The sequence below is a fragment of the Ischnura elegans genome, chromosome 11 (assembly GCF_921293095.1).
Source record: "Ischnura elegans chromosome 11, ioIscEleg1.1, whole genome shotgun sequence".
Taxonomy (NCBI): Eukaryota; Metazoa; Arthropoda; class Insecta; order Odonata; family Coenagrionidae; genus Ischnura; species Ischnura elegans.
This window is the reverse complement of record NC_060256.1, coordinates 44,216,476-44,233,907: the sequence shown is the minus strand read 5'-3', so window position 1 is coordinate 44,233,907 and position 17,432 is coordinate 44,216,476. Positions and strand designations below refer to the sequence as shown.

Below are 17,432 nucleotides of genomic sequence, written 5' to 3'. Positions count from 1 at the left end.
ATCTTGGACTGACGCTGAGGGATTCCGAGCAGCGAAGGTGGTCCTCTAGGAGGGACGGTATCGGGTAGAAATGAAAGACCCCGGGTTTGCCACAAGAAGTGTATTTGGTTCCTTTGACTCTTGGGCGAGAGTGATCTCCTCCTTCGACTTCCCCGGGTCAATCGTTGAACTCCCTTCCACGGCCCTGTGGGCCCCCGCTACGCGGATCCCAACTCTTGACGAAATGACGACTCACGAACGACGGATGACGAATTGCCTAAACAATGACTGACCTCGAGTCAATGATGCGTGCTGTTTTTAAGGCATCCCCACATCCGACCACCCCTCCCCCTCCGTGAGTTCGAGAACCTTCCAACGGTACGCCATTCCTTGCTGAAAAGTGCAGACGCATCGGCAATCCGAAATGCGGTTCCCACTCCCAGCAGAATCAGCACAGTGCGGACATTGAGGCTTTCCTTCTATGAGAGTGCACACGCACCGTCTATCCGAAAATGCATTCCTTGCCGTCAGCACAATCCGCACCGCGTAGGCATAAAGGAAAGTTCAAGAGACCCACGCAGGAAAGGTGAATAGACGATGAGGAGGATGCATAGGCGGACCAAAAGAATATGCATGCATTGACAAAAAGAGTATGAGGACTTAGTCGAACGCAAAAATGAAGTCAGGATTTAACAACATGTATTCATATCTGTGAAGGTGATGATCAAAGGTGTTGAACGTAAGAAGTTGAGAAATAAAGCATATTAAAATAATGGGAGACAAAGACTCAAGCTTAGTAGGAAAATTTATTTCATTTAGTTTATTCATTAAATATTTTGGAAGAACTGTTCTCCCTGATAAAATCTACATATATACAATGCTCAACATCATTAAAAACTAAAATTTTAAATTTTTGCTGAACATTCATTCAGCTGTAACAACAAGGTTAAAAGAATGAAACAGAACAAGTGTGATGGATAATAATATAAAGGTTGGTTAAGATAGAATCACATAAAATATATAGCAGCAATAACATTTAACAAGCACATAACTATCCCACCATAACATTTAGAACAATATTTTTTACTTGTAACAAATATTATAATTTAAAAATTATTTTAAAGATTAGTATACATTCGTGCTCCATCACTTTCAGCATCTAGGATTATTCTTCATAACATGAAATTTTCGCTGTGAACTTTTTAGTTGATTCATCCAAAAACCTCAATTCAGAATATTTGACTTCTTCATTGATGCATTTCATTCTTCCATACCCATCTAAAGAAACACCAGGAGAGAAGATACATTCTTGCATAAGGAGGTCAAATTTACGTAGGTCATTAATTTAAGTATACATATTAATTAATAGGATTTTTACAGGTCAGAATAATCGAGGAAAAGTCAGGTTGTCTTGTCTATCATATCAGGGAAACGAAAGTTATAATGCACGGATCAGAAGAAACACCATGCTGCCACCTGGCTGAGGGCTTGTATGTTTGGCACAAAATATTGCAGTAAAGTTGCCATTAAAATGCATTAGTATGATATGAAACCATTTCACCCATTGTATTAGGAAGATTAAGGTTCGTGTATCATTGCATTAGGTTCCACGTACCCTGGTGGCAGCTGCATGGACCTCAGGGTCCCAGGGCATTGCCCTCAGCCAGGTGGCCGGTACTCGAAACTAAGAGCTCCGCCACAACCATGTTTCTCTCTTATAAATTTTGGCTGCAATATAAGCTACTCTGGAAAACCCATAGAACTGTGATGTGCATGTATTTCCTACCCAAACTTGAATCATAAGTGAAATAGGTCGTAATTGGCTGCATCAAGCAAAAATGTAATGAAATGATTGAGACAAAGTGACAGAAAAGTCAGTGGAAAGTTGCTGAAAACTCAGGTAATTTAAGCTCTGGAATCTTGCCACAACCGTGTATGAGCTCAGTCTCCAGTAATGAAGGCAGTCTTTGCTATGGAATATAATGCTAACATCTTTTTTCTCTGATTCCTGTGAGGTTAAGTGACAATATGACTGGTACGAGTTAAAAATTGATGTTAACTTACTGATAACATATGATTTCATGTCCTCTGTTGCTAGAGTTTCTCTTGATAATGCCAAAAGGCTATCATTGTCATCATCATAATCACCTGTTTCGTAAGCACTCGTGCTAATTTGTGAAAAAGGTGTGCCAGGCACTGGTTTAGTTGGACTCCATTTAAAATTACCATCTCTCCTTGCTCCTCCATAAATCTCCTTCCGCTGCCTAAGCCAAATAGGATGCTCTGGAAGCATGGCCACCACCTGAAATGAAAAATATTAGGCAGATGCCAACAGCATTCATCGTAAACTCTACTCATAAAGAAAAAATTCTAATTCTGGAAGATATATCAGAAAACCCAAGTCATTAGTGTTAGAGTGCCATGCAGAATTGGCTGATATAATGAGAAATTTTCAATGTTCGTTTAATGTGAAAATTTTCCACAAAACCATAAACATTCCAAATAATTATGGAAAATTTTGCTGGACATGGAGAACATTCTAGTTTTTAGTTGGCTGCTTCTATTTGAGTAATCAAGGAAACAAAATATGTATAATTATAACGAACAGGCAAACATAAATTTGATTCAGGAGGAACTTTGGTAGTAATAATAATAATAATAATAATTCTTTATTGATTCCAGGACATGTGGACAGCATGTATAGAACAAGTCAAGTATGTACAACACAAAACATAAACAATGAAAGTAAAAATTAGGAATTCAAATGCAATGACATATACTCATCAACAGAATAACAAGGATTGCTCACTAGATACAAGTACAGTTTTTTCTTAAAGGTGCTCATAGAGCGTATTTCCCTTAACTCTTTTGGCAATGCATTGTAAAAACTCACTCCAGCATAGACAGGGTTTTTACAATACATGCTTAGATTATGGGGGACAATCCTGAAGTTTTTAGATGCTCTCGTGTTGTAATTATGTATATCACAATTTACTCCAATCTCGAACATGCTTTTGTATTGACAGATAAGAACAATAGTTGAAAAAATATATATACATGGTAATGTTAGAATACCCAGAGATTTAAAATGCTCCCGGCAGCTACTTCTACCAGAAATACCTTGAATGATCCTAATGGCCCATTTCTGGAGTCTAAAAAGTCTAGTACTGTGTTGAGAGTGGCCCCAGACCACAATTCCATATTTCAGCCTACTATGGATATACGCATGGTAGACAGAAAGGGCCGTGTTGGTGTCGGTGAGCGATTTGATCCTTCTAAGGAGGTAACATCCAGATGCCACTTTGGTACAAAGAGTATCAATATGAATTTCCCACGATAATGATTCATGCACATATAATCCCAGGAATTTTGTTTCAGTGGAAGAACTTAAAATTTTGCCATTTACCCTCAGAAGTGGAGTAGAGGTTATTTTCTTTTGATGCGTATGAAACTGAATAAACGTAGATTTTTTATCATTTATGACCACATTGTTATCATCACACCATTTACACATTGCATTAATGTTTCCTTGTACTACATCATAGTTAAAATACTTCGAGGAAAATAAATAGGTTGTATCATCTGCATACATGTAAACAGTACCACCATTAAAATATGAGGGAAGATTGTTAATATAGATAAGGAAAAGAAGAGGACCCAAAATAGACCCTTGTGGAACACCTTTAGTGACTGTTAAAGGGGTTGATGTTGCATAAGTACTTATAGTCGAGGAGAAGATACTCACTGATTGAGATCTACCTGTTAGGAAGGATTTTATCCACTGATTTGCTATGCCTGAGATACCATAGCTTTCAAGTTTAGAAAGTAAGATCTCATGATCCACAGAATCAAAAGCTTTTTTTAGGTCATAGAAGATTCCTGTAACAGAATTGTGTTTGTCAAGTTCACTAATAACATTGTGAATGAACTTAGCCATGGCAATTTCAGTTGACCTATTTTTCATGAAACCAAATTGTTTTTTAGAGAGAATATCAAATTTAGTTAAAAACGATAAGATTCTGTTAAAGATGACTTGTTCAAAAACCTTTGAAAATACAGATAGAACAGAAATTGGTCTGTAATTATTCATATCTTGGGGGTCACCATTCTTGAAAATTGGGACAACTCTTGCTACCTTTAATTTCTCTGGAAAAATACCCAGTGACAGTGACTCATTAACCAAATATATAAGTGGAGTCATAATAGCCATTTTTACATTTCCTTTCAATATGGTGCCAGGAATGTTATCATAACCAGCAGAGTGTTTCCTACTAATTTTAGTCAGTATGCTATTAATTTCTTTCTCATCTGTGGGGTAAAGGAAGATAGACTGAGAATAATGAATTCTGAGGTTAGGAGAGTTAACAGGATTCTTTGGGGGGTTAGAGAAAGCTTGCTGATCATTGATGGTATTCAGGAAGTTATTATTGAGCAAGTTGGCTATGACAGTTTTGTCTGATATTAAAGAGCTGTCATGCAAAACCACGTCAATGGAGGATTTAGAAGCTTTTGAAGTAGTGGAATTTTTTATTAAATTCCAGGCAGCCTTGCTTCGGTTATCTGAGGAATTAATGGTATGCATGTTGAACTTTCTTTTTGTCTCATTAACTAAAACATGGTGTTCACGTTTTAAAGTTTTATAATACTTTTTGAGGGACTGGGAGTCACTAAATTTTAATTCATGGAAGACCTGTTTTAACTTCAACGATGAGGCCCTAACTTCATCAGTAACCCACTTATTCTTAGATGTGACTGAAGATTTTATTGCTTTTAGAGGGAATGCTACATCGAAACAATACTGAAAAATGCCTAAGAAGTTGTCAAATTTAATATCAAGTGCATCTTCTGTGTATACAGAATTCCAGGATTGCTGATGAAGTAAACTATTAAACTGTGACTGTGCTGCAAGGGAGAAAGATCGTCTGTAATAAACTTTATTGGCCGGGGGGTTAGGATTGCTGTGTGTAATAAGCTCAATCAGTTGGGCTTTGTGATCAGAGAAATAAGTATCAAGGATAATACTTTCAGTTGAAGGCTTATCAGTGAAAATATTGTCAATAATCGTGGAAGAAGATCTGGTAACTCGAGTAGCTTGATTTACTGTTTGGGAAAAATTAAATGTCCTGAAAGAATCGAGTAATTGCCTCACTTGTGAGGAGTTCGAGCTGAAGTCAACATTGAAATCACCACAGATAATTGTGTTGGCTGCATTTTTCATGAAAGCTGGGATAGCATTATCCAGCAGATTCAAAAAAAGAGAATAATCACCACTTGGGGAACGATAAACACATACAACAGAGATATCAGTATCACCAAGTAATAGTTGAGTCCCACAACATTCAAAATCAAGTTCCTTACTAGGATTATTAAATCTAAAGTTTCTTACACATATGCTATCTTTAACCAGAATCAACACACCACCATTCTTATACAGTGTTCTACAGAAAGAGGAGGCAAGATTAAAACCCTCAATTTTGAAGGAGTTTAACTCATTGGAGTTTAACCAGTGTTCAGAGATACAAACAACATGAGGCTTATGCTCGTTCAAGAATAATTCAAGAACATTAATTTTGAAACGTAAACACTGAATGTTTAGGTGTAAAACCTTTAATTTTGTTAGGCCAACATTGGTGTCACAAGCAAAATGCCCTAGTCAAGACTTTACTTGGGGAACTTTACCTATCTTATGGTTTTTACTTAATATAAACTTTTCGATGCCAGCATTCTCTGGCCACAGACTTACGTCAAGAAGTCTTATGAAGTCACTGATTTAATCTTGAAGGGCATTTTTAAATTTTATCAGTTTAAGGTCTGTATTAATAATAAAATACTATGGAAAGATTTATGACTTGTCATAACAGCTACAAGTGAACAAAGAGCATTATGCAGCTTTTATACACAAATTAGGCTGCGAACCACCAGGGACTCAGAGGCTACGAGGTAGGGTTAACCCTTTCGAGATGGTAGTTTTTTCTCCTAAGCATGACTATGCTGGACTGAGCCCTAAGAAACTCTTCCGTCCCCTCTGTATGGAGCATTTTTGCAGGACATTTGTTAAGAAGGGTCTCGCAGATAATCACACACTCTCAACATCAACCTTTTACCATCCTTCCTAGCAAGGACTCCGTTTTATCGTGGACTCCGAGGGTAGTTGGGCTCCCTCCTTTCAGGGTTTATAACCTTACCAGCGGCATTGGTGCATGATGAACTCATGCTTTAAATGCCAACTCATTTGTTTAAATGAGTTAGCTATATGGATAATAATAATAATAATTACGTAAGTACCCGGTAGTTTGGTAGTTGCCTACACTGGTAATTTGTTGTCAGTTAGCATACATTGAAAAACCATGCATTTCATTCAATGAACTATTTACATATGTAATGCTGGAATATATAGTAGACTTAGGATTTTACCGAAACTGCCGTAGGATTTGTGGTCTGGTCTAGATAGACATATGTTCCTGAAAGCTTACTTATTTTTCTAAAATTTTTACACTTCATGGATTTCGTGGCAGGAGGTAATATTTTCAGATTCAGAGCAGAATTTAGATATGAGACCCTGATCTCATCCCACATCTTTTAGTAGTACATATAATAATAATATATTTATTAACTCCGTCGGGATACAATTATCCATGGGTTTCGTCAAGATACAGAGAGACATAAAAGAATCACAAAACACAGCTTACAAAATATCAAAAAAAAATCTTGAACACTAATAACATTTATAAAATACCATTAAAAAATTCTTGGACACAATAATAACCTTTGTTACACAGCAAGTTTCTCAATCTATTCTTAAAAACCTTTTTTGAGGAAAGGGATTTCATATCAGAGGGAAGCCTATTGTAGATTGCAGCAATAGAGTGATATGGTCCCTTCTGGCATTGTCTAAATGAATACAGATAACCGTGAATGTCACTTTTTGATCTAGTGTTGTGACTGTGAAAATCAGAGTTAACACGGAAGAAGTTGGAGGATAACTTGGCTATTTGTCTTCTAAGGGCAGGCTGTCACCGCAAGGGAAAAAATTTATGAGGGGAGACTTAATGTCCCCCAAAGCCCCCACCTGGCTATGTGCCTGCCTTCAGTATTAATTATGTAGATGGTTGGTCGTTATGAGTTCCTGTATTCTAGGAATTTTTCAATCTGGTTCTCTGGTTGGTTCTAATCCATTTTGGCCTTTGACTGTCTGTTATTAGGTAGGAATTTGAAAATCATGACCTACATTGAATGTGTGTGTGGGTACATTTTTTTCAGATTTTTTAACTCTTAACGCAGTTCCTGATGATGAATATATAATTGACCTATGCAGTCAATTACCATGTTTGCAAAGAAAATGTAATTGTTCTTGCTGACTCAGTACAGGTTTGTAAACAAATCACAGAAAAGTTGGAAAATGTAAGTGGGCCAAGTCATCTCACTTTCGAACCAGCCTGAAATCTTTAAGTCTCAGCTGTGACTGATGGGGCTGGTCTGAATGGTAAACGCATATAGCTGATCCATCAATGAGAATAAAAAAATCCAAATAAAAGAATCCATCAATGCGTGAAAATGAACAAGTCAAATCCATGTTGGTAAATACAACATGACAAGTCAGCTCACTTTCTTTTTTCATATCTGATTTACATTGGTGAACTCAATGAATATTGAGTATCATGGCCACCTAAGAACATTTGTTGGTCTGGTGACATTTTATGCTCCAGTTTCCCTCACCCAACCTTTGAGAACATAAAAAATGGCCAGAGCAATATGGCCTCCCTTTCTTCTGTAGAGAAGTAGAAAATGCTTAAGAGGGAAGCACATCTGCTCTAGTATATATTTATATTCCAAAGCTACACTTCAGATTCAAGAGAAAGGAAATTCACTTCAAGATCAGATTAGAGGTGATCTTTTCAGTGGCCACATTAGATGCCTCGGAATCTCACTTCATAGCACCATTAATAAAACCCACTGATGACGTACCAAAGAATTCCTCATCGTGCACTCATAATGTTCTAAATATGTATTTCAAAAGACAGACTAGAAAATGTAACACAATTGCAGTAGTAAGGTAGGATGTATTTGATTAAAAAAATTGGAAGTTTTACTTCATGAATACATAAAAATGCTATCTCACCTCTTCACAGCACTTTTTGCTGACTAAACCCCTATAGTTCATCGCCATCCAGAGTTCATCTCTTTTTCTCAGCATTTCGTTGTGCTGTCCTTCCCAATCATCATTTCCAAAGAACCACCGAACAAACCCATATTTTAATTCCTCATTGTCCTCTTCCATATCATGAGCTAAATGACTAAAATAAAGATTTTTTGGGACAAAAAAAAAGAAAAATTAAGAACATGTCACATGATGGGATATAAATAAAGCTACTGCAGTAATATCACACAATGAAGTTTTCAAATGAAATGTTTTATCTTACAGGGCAACGAAAAAATTGTATGTATTATATTTTTCATGTGGAAGGCCAGCTCTCTTGAAGTACGTCATGACCATAGCAATGAGGTATTTGTCAGCTAAACAGCAGAATTCATCGTACTCCAAGAATTCAACAATAACTTCATCCTCTGAAAATAAATTAAGACCACAAATGACAACATAGATTGCACCACGGAAAAATAAATCAGCGACTTAGGCACTTGTTTTCCTTACCTAACAAATTAAAAAAAAACTCCATATCTTTGGCAGTTATGGGAACGTATTCGACATTTTTATGGGATAGTTTTTGCATCTTTGGAACAGGTTCATCATAAGGATCTAAAGTCTCATGACAAAGCAAATCGACGACCGAATTGTCTTTACTTCGAGATATTTTAAGGAAAGGCATTACAGACATTGAGCCCTTTCTTCAAGAAAATTATTTATACAAAGGAAATTGTAAATTTGAGGCACTGGGTCAACGAATAACACTGAAGTAAAGATGGGATGGATTTATACAGATTGACTCACAAAGTTATTCTTCTCGCAAATATAAATGCCCAAAATAACACCAACTTGGACTGCCGATGGAATAGTTAGCATTGGAGAGATCAGCAAAGTGAATCAGTTAAATATTTACGTAAACAAGTTGACAACATTCATAAGGTGCGCCCGTGAATACTTTTTCTGCTAAATAAATCGATATATCGCGATTCGAAGTATCGACTTCACCCATGGTCGACCGTATATTGAAATTTCGATGTCAAAACGGCGGGATTTACTTTGTTATGCTAAACTTTCACCAAAGTTAATGTTTATCGTTAGTGTATAAATTTCCTACTTTTCATGCTGTGAAATTATTTTTTTACACAATGGTGCTTCAAAATAGTGGGAAGTACCGACCGGAAAAGGGAAAAAATTGGAAAGGTGGTGCAGGAGGAACTGGGTAAGTTGTGAAAACTTCGCAATTCATTTCAGATATTAATGAGGCGGAGTTTAACCATATTTTTGTGTTCCAAAGAGAGGATACTTCAGAACTAAGGCTAAGGCAGTCCCTTGAAAATGATGTCATCGACTCTAAGTACGGTTTTGATAGAGTTAAGGATCGCGCCGAGCATATCGGATATCTCATCAATATGCACACGGTAGGTATTTTCTGTCTGTAGGATTCATACCTATGTGTCATTATTTGTGACCTTATTATTGATATTTGTATTGTAGACGGAGATTCTCGATGAGGACAAGCGGTTAATCAGTGCTGTGGATTATTATTTCATCCGGGAGGATGGTAGCAGGTTCAAAGCATCTCTTCCATACATGCCTTACTTCCTAATACTAACTAAAAAGGGATGCACGGAAGAAGTGTCTGCTTATTTGGCGAAAAAGTACAGTGGCACTTTGGCCAAAGTTGAGACTGTCTCCAAAGAGGATTTAGATTTGGTAAGTTATGTATATTCCAGAATAACTCTTCTGGGTAACTGACTGGTGCTTATTATTTTTATTTGATTCGTAGCCAAATCATTTAGTCGGATTGAAGCAGAAATACCTGAAATTATCATTCCTCACGGTGAATGACTTGATGAAAGTAAGGAAAGAAATTGCTCCGGCCGCACACAAGAATCGTGAGAAAGAGAAAGGGAATACATTCTACACTGAGATGCTGGCATCTAGTTTAATGCAAAACACATCCGGTTCCGTAGCCAAAAAAGTCACCAACCAGTTAGAAAATATAATTGATATAAGGTAACATTACCTTTATAACCGTTGTTTATATGTTGCTGCAAAATAAGGGTCATTTACTTTTTTAAAAACTGCCTTTTTTTTACAGGGAATACGATGTACCTTATCACGTACGGGTGTCAATTGATTGCAAAATATTCGTTGGAGCATGGTATTCTGTAAAGACATTCGGCCCTCATGAAGCACCAACAATTACACGCAGGGAGGATTTGATTGATAGGCCAGATACAATAGTTTTGGCTTTTGATATTGAAACTACAAAGCTACCATTGAAATTCCCTGATGTTGCCAGTGACCAAATAATGATGATATCTTATATGGTCGATGGTCAGGTAATGTATATTGATCTATGTCAGTGGTAATTTAATTTTCCTGTTTGAATTTGATATAGGTGTATTCACTATGTGTTGTAATGCATCCAGATGTGCGTGTATTTTTCAGGGACAGAGATTTCTCTTCCCTTTGAAATGGGAAGTCCAAGTACGAAAGATTTTCCAACTTGATGTGATTTCCTGTTTTTGTGCTTGATACTTAGGTATTTGATTTTGTATCGGAAGTAAAGGACTTTCACTTCACCTAAATATTAGATTGAAACAAATATTTTTAGGGTTATCTTTGAAGAAGTATGTCTTATGAACATTAAATTAGGGGTATCTTGAAGTCCGGATCGATACTCTGGTTATTGATATTCTAAAGAATATTTGGGTAAATTAAAAGATCATGATGTCTGAGATCAGCCATCGTAAGCAACTCGGCTCATTTCACATGCTCAAAACAGTAGACAAACATGACAGCTGATGATCAACCTTGAAGTGGGAACAACAGAGTATTATTTGCAGATACTATACTCTCCCCCCCTAACTTGAGCTTGAACATTCAAGAAAGAGAATGCACAAACCAATACAAAATACAGTGTACAAACAAAAATATATATTATTAGTACAACAAAAGTTGTGGAAACTATAGAAAGGGTGCAGAAAACTGCATAAATTCAATTAATAGCATTACCAAACTTATAAACTGTCATTTACGGGAGTCAAAATGAGTGACCATACTTATGCTTAGCATGCCAAGGCCAGGATTAGACTACTCACTTGGACTTAGGCGAACATGTGTCTCGCTGAGGTCCAGTGACGTCACGACCCGGACTTCTTTTATTAACAAAAGATACATGATATCCTTCATAAACTAGATAGAAAAATTCAAGAAGCATCTTTGGAATGGCTTTGGTCAGTCTAGTAGGCTTAGTTTAAAGATCACCCTTCCCCGGCGTGTTACTTCAACTAGGCCACGGTCAGCGGAAGTCTTTGGCAGAGGCACCATCCTGGGCTGTGCTTTGGGCGTGGGCAGTGTCTTCTTAGAAACTGGCTACGGCACATCTGTACCATTAGCTTGGGGATAGGAATGTCGACCCCTGGGTCAGGTGGCTGGGATGGCTCATGCATTGGAATGACTGGAAGCACCAGTGAAACTGTTGCCTTGGATACAACTGGCATGCTGTGCATCTTCTCAATGGTCTCAGCACTAAAGGGCCGCTTCAGGTTTGATGAGGACATCTGCTGGACTCGGTCCACACCATGGGAGATAAACTGGAATCAACAGACTGAATCAGACCAGGAAACCATTTCAATTTGCTATGAATTAAATTGCAAACGTAGACTTCTTGACTAAATCACTTGGCTTGAAAGTGCTCCTCTGCTTGTCGTTTCTGCTGATGCACTGTCATCTTATTCTGGAGAATATTGTGTGATTGCAGCAAACTCAATGGAGTGCAAGGTTTGCATCCCAGGAGCAGTTCTGCAGGAGTAATCTTGGTCACTGAGTGAGGGATGTTCCTGTTAATGAAGGCATCAATCTTGAGCTGCAAGGAGCGAGCTTATGTCTTCTTGTGCAAGAGCTGTTTGTGATTAGACATCTTCACATTCTTCACTTCATTTTTGGCTGACCCATTAGTCTGTGGGTAGTGTGTGGGAGAAAATATTTGAACTACTTCGTTTACTCCTTCCACAGCTTACCTTTCATGTCATCATCACTGGTCAATAATCCTAGGATTGGTTTGACATAGCTCTCCACTCAGTTCTCCTATCAGCTAATCTTTTCACACCTACGTATTTCTTCTCTAATTCAAATCCTTCTTTACTTGTTCCATATATTTCGCTTGAGGTCTTCCTTTTCCGTTCTTGCCTTCCACTTGTCCCTCGACGATTGTGTTCATCAGGCCATCATGTCTCAAGATGTGGCCCATAAGGTTGTTCCGTCTTCTTGTTAAGGTTTTCATGAGGCTTCTCTTCTCTCCTACTCTTCTTAGGACTTCCTCATTACTAACTCGGTCGATCCATTTGATCTTCATCATTCTTCTGTAGCACCACATTTTGAAGGCCTCTAGCCTTGCTTTCTTCACTGCGGTCATTGTCCATACCTCACTTCCGTATAGGAGCATAATCCAAATGTAGGTTCTTATAAATTGTATGTCTCACATTTAAGCTCAGGCTAAAGGGAGTGGTTTCTGGCTCCACCCTGTGAAACTTGACTGTCATACTGAATAGTATAACTTCTTTATCATATTTGTCTCATAAAAGGTCAATTTTCATCCCTGGTATTTTTTGTAGGGTCATCATGTGATGATATTGGCCATGTGTCAAAACCGATTGTTTATATTTAAAGTTTTTTTTGTAATATGCATTAGGAAGCTCTAGTGTGTGTTTTATGGTCAGTATGGTAAGAGTGTAGTGTATGTATACAAGACACTTCTTTGCACATCAGTTATTTACTTTTGACTGGTACCTAATTTTAAAATTTGTATCACCATTACCTAATGAAATTGCCAGTCACTTTCATTGAAATGTTTACGGAGATGTCATTTCTTTGTACACACTGACTGTTTTGTTTTCTAAAAAATTTAAGCCAGTTATAAGTCTATTATAATTCAACTCTTAAAGGAAATAGGGTGGTTTCCTTTTTTTTTTAATTGCCTAAATCGAAATATTTTTACTTCAGGAGTACATATTTCACACTTATATTTTTAAATGACGAATCTTTTTTTTTTTTGCGAAAATACGATGGCTAAGTATGAATGCTGGGAAAAGCCCATGTGATGTCTGGCTGCTGCTGTGTGAGGCCACCTGGGTGCGAGGCTATGAACGCCGCTACAATGCAGGTAGCACTTGGCATTAGGCATTGGGTGTTAATAAGGATTGTTAATACCCTATCAGACGAAGGAAACTTTCCGACCATAGGCAATGTAAATAGGTGATTATTAAGAGTTATTTCCCTGAGCTCTGTGCCTCATGCATGCATTGGTAATCTCAGACGATGTAAAACTCCTATCTACTAGTATAGCATCTAGGTCCCTGTGATGTCACGTGGAGTGGCATCGGATGGGTGCCAATCTGGCCTTTTCAAATGAGGTTAAAATTGACCAATAACATTCGTCTAAATTGGGATTTCTAAAACCAAATAATTTGTATGTATGAATACACTAATGGTGGGTAATGAATCGCAATCAATGCCTTTCGTTTTCTTTGATGAAGGAAACTACCCTATTAAGCTTTTTGAATCTTTAGCTCGTTTTTAAGAAAGAGATAATGCTGCTGTTGGGCCCCCTTGGACGAGTGCCGCTAACAATTAAATTGAATGGGATTCTTGCCCTTGGCGTTGGAATGGTGAGAAAAATAATAAACATGCAACTTTGAGTTGACAGAAAGTTTATTTACAGCAAATGGGGAGTATGCTCGTGACGGGAGTGGCAAGGGGTACCTTAGCTCTGGCGTTTAATGCTCTAATAACAAAAAGGACGAAAAGTTCTTACTGATGAACAATAGGAATCTCCAAGCTCCTGTGGCCAACAATCCACGACCGAACTCAATGGGCGACCAGCGACGACCGACCTACTGACCCTTACTGACTGCTACTGACCTCCCTTGGTAGCCGTGCCAGTCTTTATATATTGTCTGCCTTGGATTATTGATGCAGGAGGCAGAAGAGGAGAAGAAGCTGGAAGTTTCCACTATTCGAAAATATACAGAAATTCCGGGAGAAAATCTCTCGGCAAACGGCTGAGGGCCATGCGCCATAGGTCGAAAGTGAAATCACTTCCTTGGTGACAAACAGGCAAAAGCGAAAGGGAAAAATAGCACAATGGAAAATAACGGAAATCGAAAACAATCCCCAAATAATCCCGGTCACAACACTGCGACAGGAATTTTGGCATTACCTGCTTTGTTATGATTTAAGTGAATACATTCTCTGATTTGTATTTTTCTTTGTAATGATTCAGGGATTTCTGATCACCAATCGGGAAATCATATCAGCTGATGTTGATGATTTTGAGTATACCCCAAAACCAGAGTTTGAAGGTTTGTTCGTGGTGTGGAATGAAGAGGATGAGAAGGCATTGATTAGAAGGTTTCTGGATCACTTCATGGAAGTGAAGCCTCATGTTGTTGTTACATATAACGGGGATTTCTTTGATTGGCCATTTGTTGAAGGACGTGCTGCCCTCTATGGCTTTGATCTGAGAACTGAGATAGGTTTTTCAAAGGACAAGGAAGGCATCTATGCTTCACGGCCCTGTGTCCACATGGATTGCTTGTGGTGAGTATGCATGCGTGCTATGGACTGACTATGGAACAATGATTGAATTAAATAATCATTATTTTTTTCTGGAAAGTTTAGAAACAAGTTTATTTTTTATTAGTTGTCGATCACTAACTTTTAAGTATCTTCATCATGTACTTCAAGTATAAAAAGGTATTATAAATTATGTAGTTTTAATTCATGTGGCTGTTAATTCTTCTTTTTAAAGTTGGGGAATTTTTTCAAGCATATGGACTGTAGTAAATCCCTGGTCCTATAGATAACGATAAATTTTAGCTGTAGCCTTTTATCTGTCAAATTTTCTTATTAATTGTCAATTATCAGAGAATATGGTCCTTGGTTTACTCATAGTTTAATCATATTTATTTAATTGCATTTTAAAATTAAAATGTTCATAAAACTTGCAAAGTATATTGGGTAGTGTGTAAAGCATGACAATATTACTCTAAACTTCTATTTACTTTAGCATGGTATATTTATGTTTAAATTTTATTGTGTAGACCTGGAAGATGTTTCTTTTGGATTCCTCCTTATGAGATTTGTTCCTTTCCTTGCAGCTGGGTCAAGAGAGATTCTTATCTTCCTGTAGGTTCACAGAATCTCAAAGCTGTGGCGAAAGCGAAGCTTAGATATGATCCGGTGGAGTTAGACCCGGAAGATATGTGTCGAATGGCATCGGAACAGCCAGATATTTTGGCAAACTATTCAGTGTCAGATGCTGTGGCAACGTATTATTTGTACAACAAATATATCCATCCATTCGTCTTTGCTCTTTGTACCATTATCCCTATGACACCTGATGAGGTAAGATGCATTTTAAAACATTTATTCTTTATAATTCTGGAAGAGTTGAATCTTTGATTGACTGCTTTCAAAATTCACTTTGCACTAACTGTATCTCCCTCAATGGACCTTTTATTATTGTGATTCTGAAGTTGATAAGTGCATCTTTTATATTTTCCTTCATCCAGTTGTACATATTATAAGCCTGATTCTATGGTTATTTAACCAATGGCCAGAAACTGAGTGAAATTGATTAAATTTACCGTTAATGGTTACTTTTTGGGATATCTTCCTTGGCACTGTAAATTCTTCAAAAGCATTAATTTATTTGTAATCAAGCCCTTTATAGGCCCTCTCAATGGACAGATAATCTGTGTTGTGGATTTTACACAGGAGGTTACTGTAGATCTTTGAAAGCAATTTGAGGAGAATGACAACTCATTTATTTGTACAGCTTAGATGTTGCATAAAGATTGATTTACACGTGCATTCCACAGGTTCTCAGGAAGGGGTCTGGAACACTTTGTGAAGCTCTGTTGATGGTTCAGGCATACACTGTAAATATAGTTTTCCCCAATAAGCAAGAATCAGAAACAAATAAGCTGACATCTGATGGTCACCTTTTGGAGCAAGAGACTTATGTTGGTGGTCATGTGGAAGCTCTTGAGTCTGGAGTATTTCGTGCTGACATTCCATGCCGTTTTCGCTTGGTGAGTTGGTGATACTTAGTTTGGGCATTTTGAATGAATATTAATGTCCAGAATGTGTGTTGAAATCAAGCCCTCATTTTCGCGGCTGAAAAAAGTAGGGGGTGATATCATAGAATTCTCAGATAACTACTATTTGGTGGATGTAAGCAGCCCACATATGAGACTGTTGCTAATGTAGAAATTATTGATCCAATTATCGATTTATTTGAATGAAAATATTTGACACACCTATCAACAAAATGTTGCTTTTGTGCTGAGCTTAGCAATTCTTAATCAAAGAAATTCTGACCCATACTTTCATACCTTGGTAATTTAATATCGTAAGTGGTGATTGTAAGTCCAAATATGGACTTGTACTTAAAATGAAAAAAATAACTAAGAAATAGATGGCACATATTATCAATGTGGTGATTACTTTTCTTCTAAAATCAGGTGTTAACAACTCACAGCCTAGGGTGGTTTCAGCATCAAAATTGGGGGGGGGGGGGGTCATGACTTGGGTTGAGGGAGTATGGTATACCCCATGGGAGAGTGGGGGGTTTTTACAGTAGGGAGTGGTATGCACTTTGATAAATACAGCTCAAATTTCTCTCACACTTGGTACTTGTAGCCGTCCATTTGGTTATACACTCCCTTTACTCCTTTACAACTATACAAAAACAATTAAATTATAAAAATAAAAGAAAAGTATTAAATTTGGGGGGTCACGACTGGTGCTGTGCAAGAGTCTCCTGGGCAAGGTGAGAATTTCCTATGAATCCGCAATCAGTCGATAATAGAGTTTACTGAGGTATCCCTTATGACTATTATGGATTTATTCACACTAAAAATATTTTATTTAATGATTTACCCTCTGCATCCAATTTTTTTGAAAGAGAATGCATGATGCTAATAGATTCCCCAATGAGAGATATGGAAAAAAAATTTATTTCCTTTTCCTGACCTGAATATTTAATATAAAATTTGAATCTTGGAGTGTAGGACTGTAGATTGAAATGTAAATTTTTCCGATGTTTTCGTTTATTTACAAACCATTATCAGGGCTTAAAATGAAATTGAGCATATAATTTTTATACGTAGAGATGTTAGAAGTTTACATTAATGTTTATAATTATAGTAATATGATAAAAAAGAAACATTCACTTGTAAATTGACAAAAAAGATAAGATCATAGTATAGTTTTAAATTTCAAGGAGACGGGAGTCTCG

General features: G+C 37.2%; 2 protein-coding genes across 3 annotated transcripts in view; one reads left to right on the top strand and one right to left on the bottom strand.

The window, feature by feature from the left end:
• Positions 1-766: 766 nt before the first annotated feature.
• Positions 767-9,074, bottom strand: LOC124168299 (speedy protein 1-B-like). 2 transcript variants are annotated; one of them, XM_046546451.1, is made up of 5 exons: positions 8,630-9,074; positions 8,400-8,544; positions 8,099-8,273; positions 2,044-2,281; positions 767-1,257 (listed from the first exon to the last, which is right to left on the bottom strand). In XM_046546451.1, exons 1-5 carry the CDS (start codon positions 8,811-8,813, stop codon positions 1,145-1,147), a joined length of 855 nt encoding a protein of 284 aa, XP_046402407.1. In that variant the 5' UTR covers positions 8,814-9,074; the 3' UTR covers positions 767-1,144. The 2 variants fall into 2 exon arrangements, with proteins under 2 accessions (XP_046402407.1, XP_046402408.1); XM_046546452.1 differs by having other exon boundaries at positions 2,128-2,281.
• A 75-nt stretch (positions 9,075-9,149) lies between these two features.
• The window catches only part of LOC124167833 (DNA polymerase epsilon catalytic subunit 1), a 58,986-nt gene continuing 50,703 nt past the window's right edge, over positions 9,150-17,432 (top strand). Inside the window, exons 1-8 of the mRNA XM_046545870.1 lie at positions 9,150-9,341; positions 9,417-9,540; positions 9,617-9,835; positions 9,909-10,138; positions 10,224-10,467; positions 14,412-14,728; positions 15,289-15,535; positions 16,012-16,224. Of these exons, the coding sequence (XP_046401826.1) occupies positions 9,268-9,341; positions 9,417-9,540; positions 9,617-9,835; positions 9,909-10,138; positions 10,224-10,467; positions 14,412-14,728; positions 15,289-15,535; positions 16,012-16,224 (1,668 nt within the window). The 5' untranslated portion in view covers positions 9,150-9,267. The remainder of the gene's footprint in view (positions 9,342-9,416; positions 9,541-9,616; positions 9,836-9,908; positions 10,139-10,223; positions 10,468-14,411; positions 14,729-15,288; positions 15,536-16,011; positions 16,225-17,432) is intronic.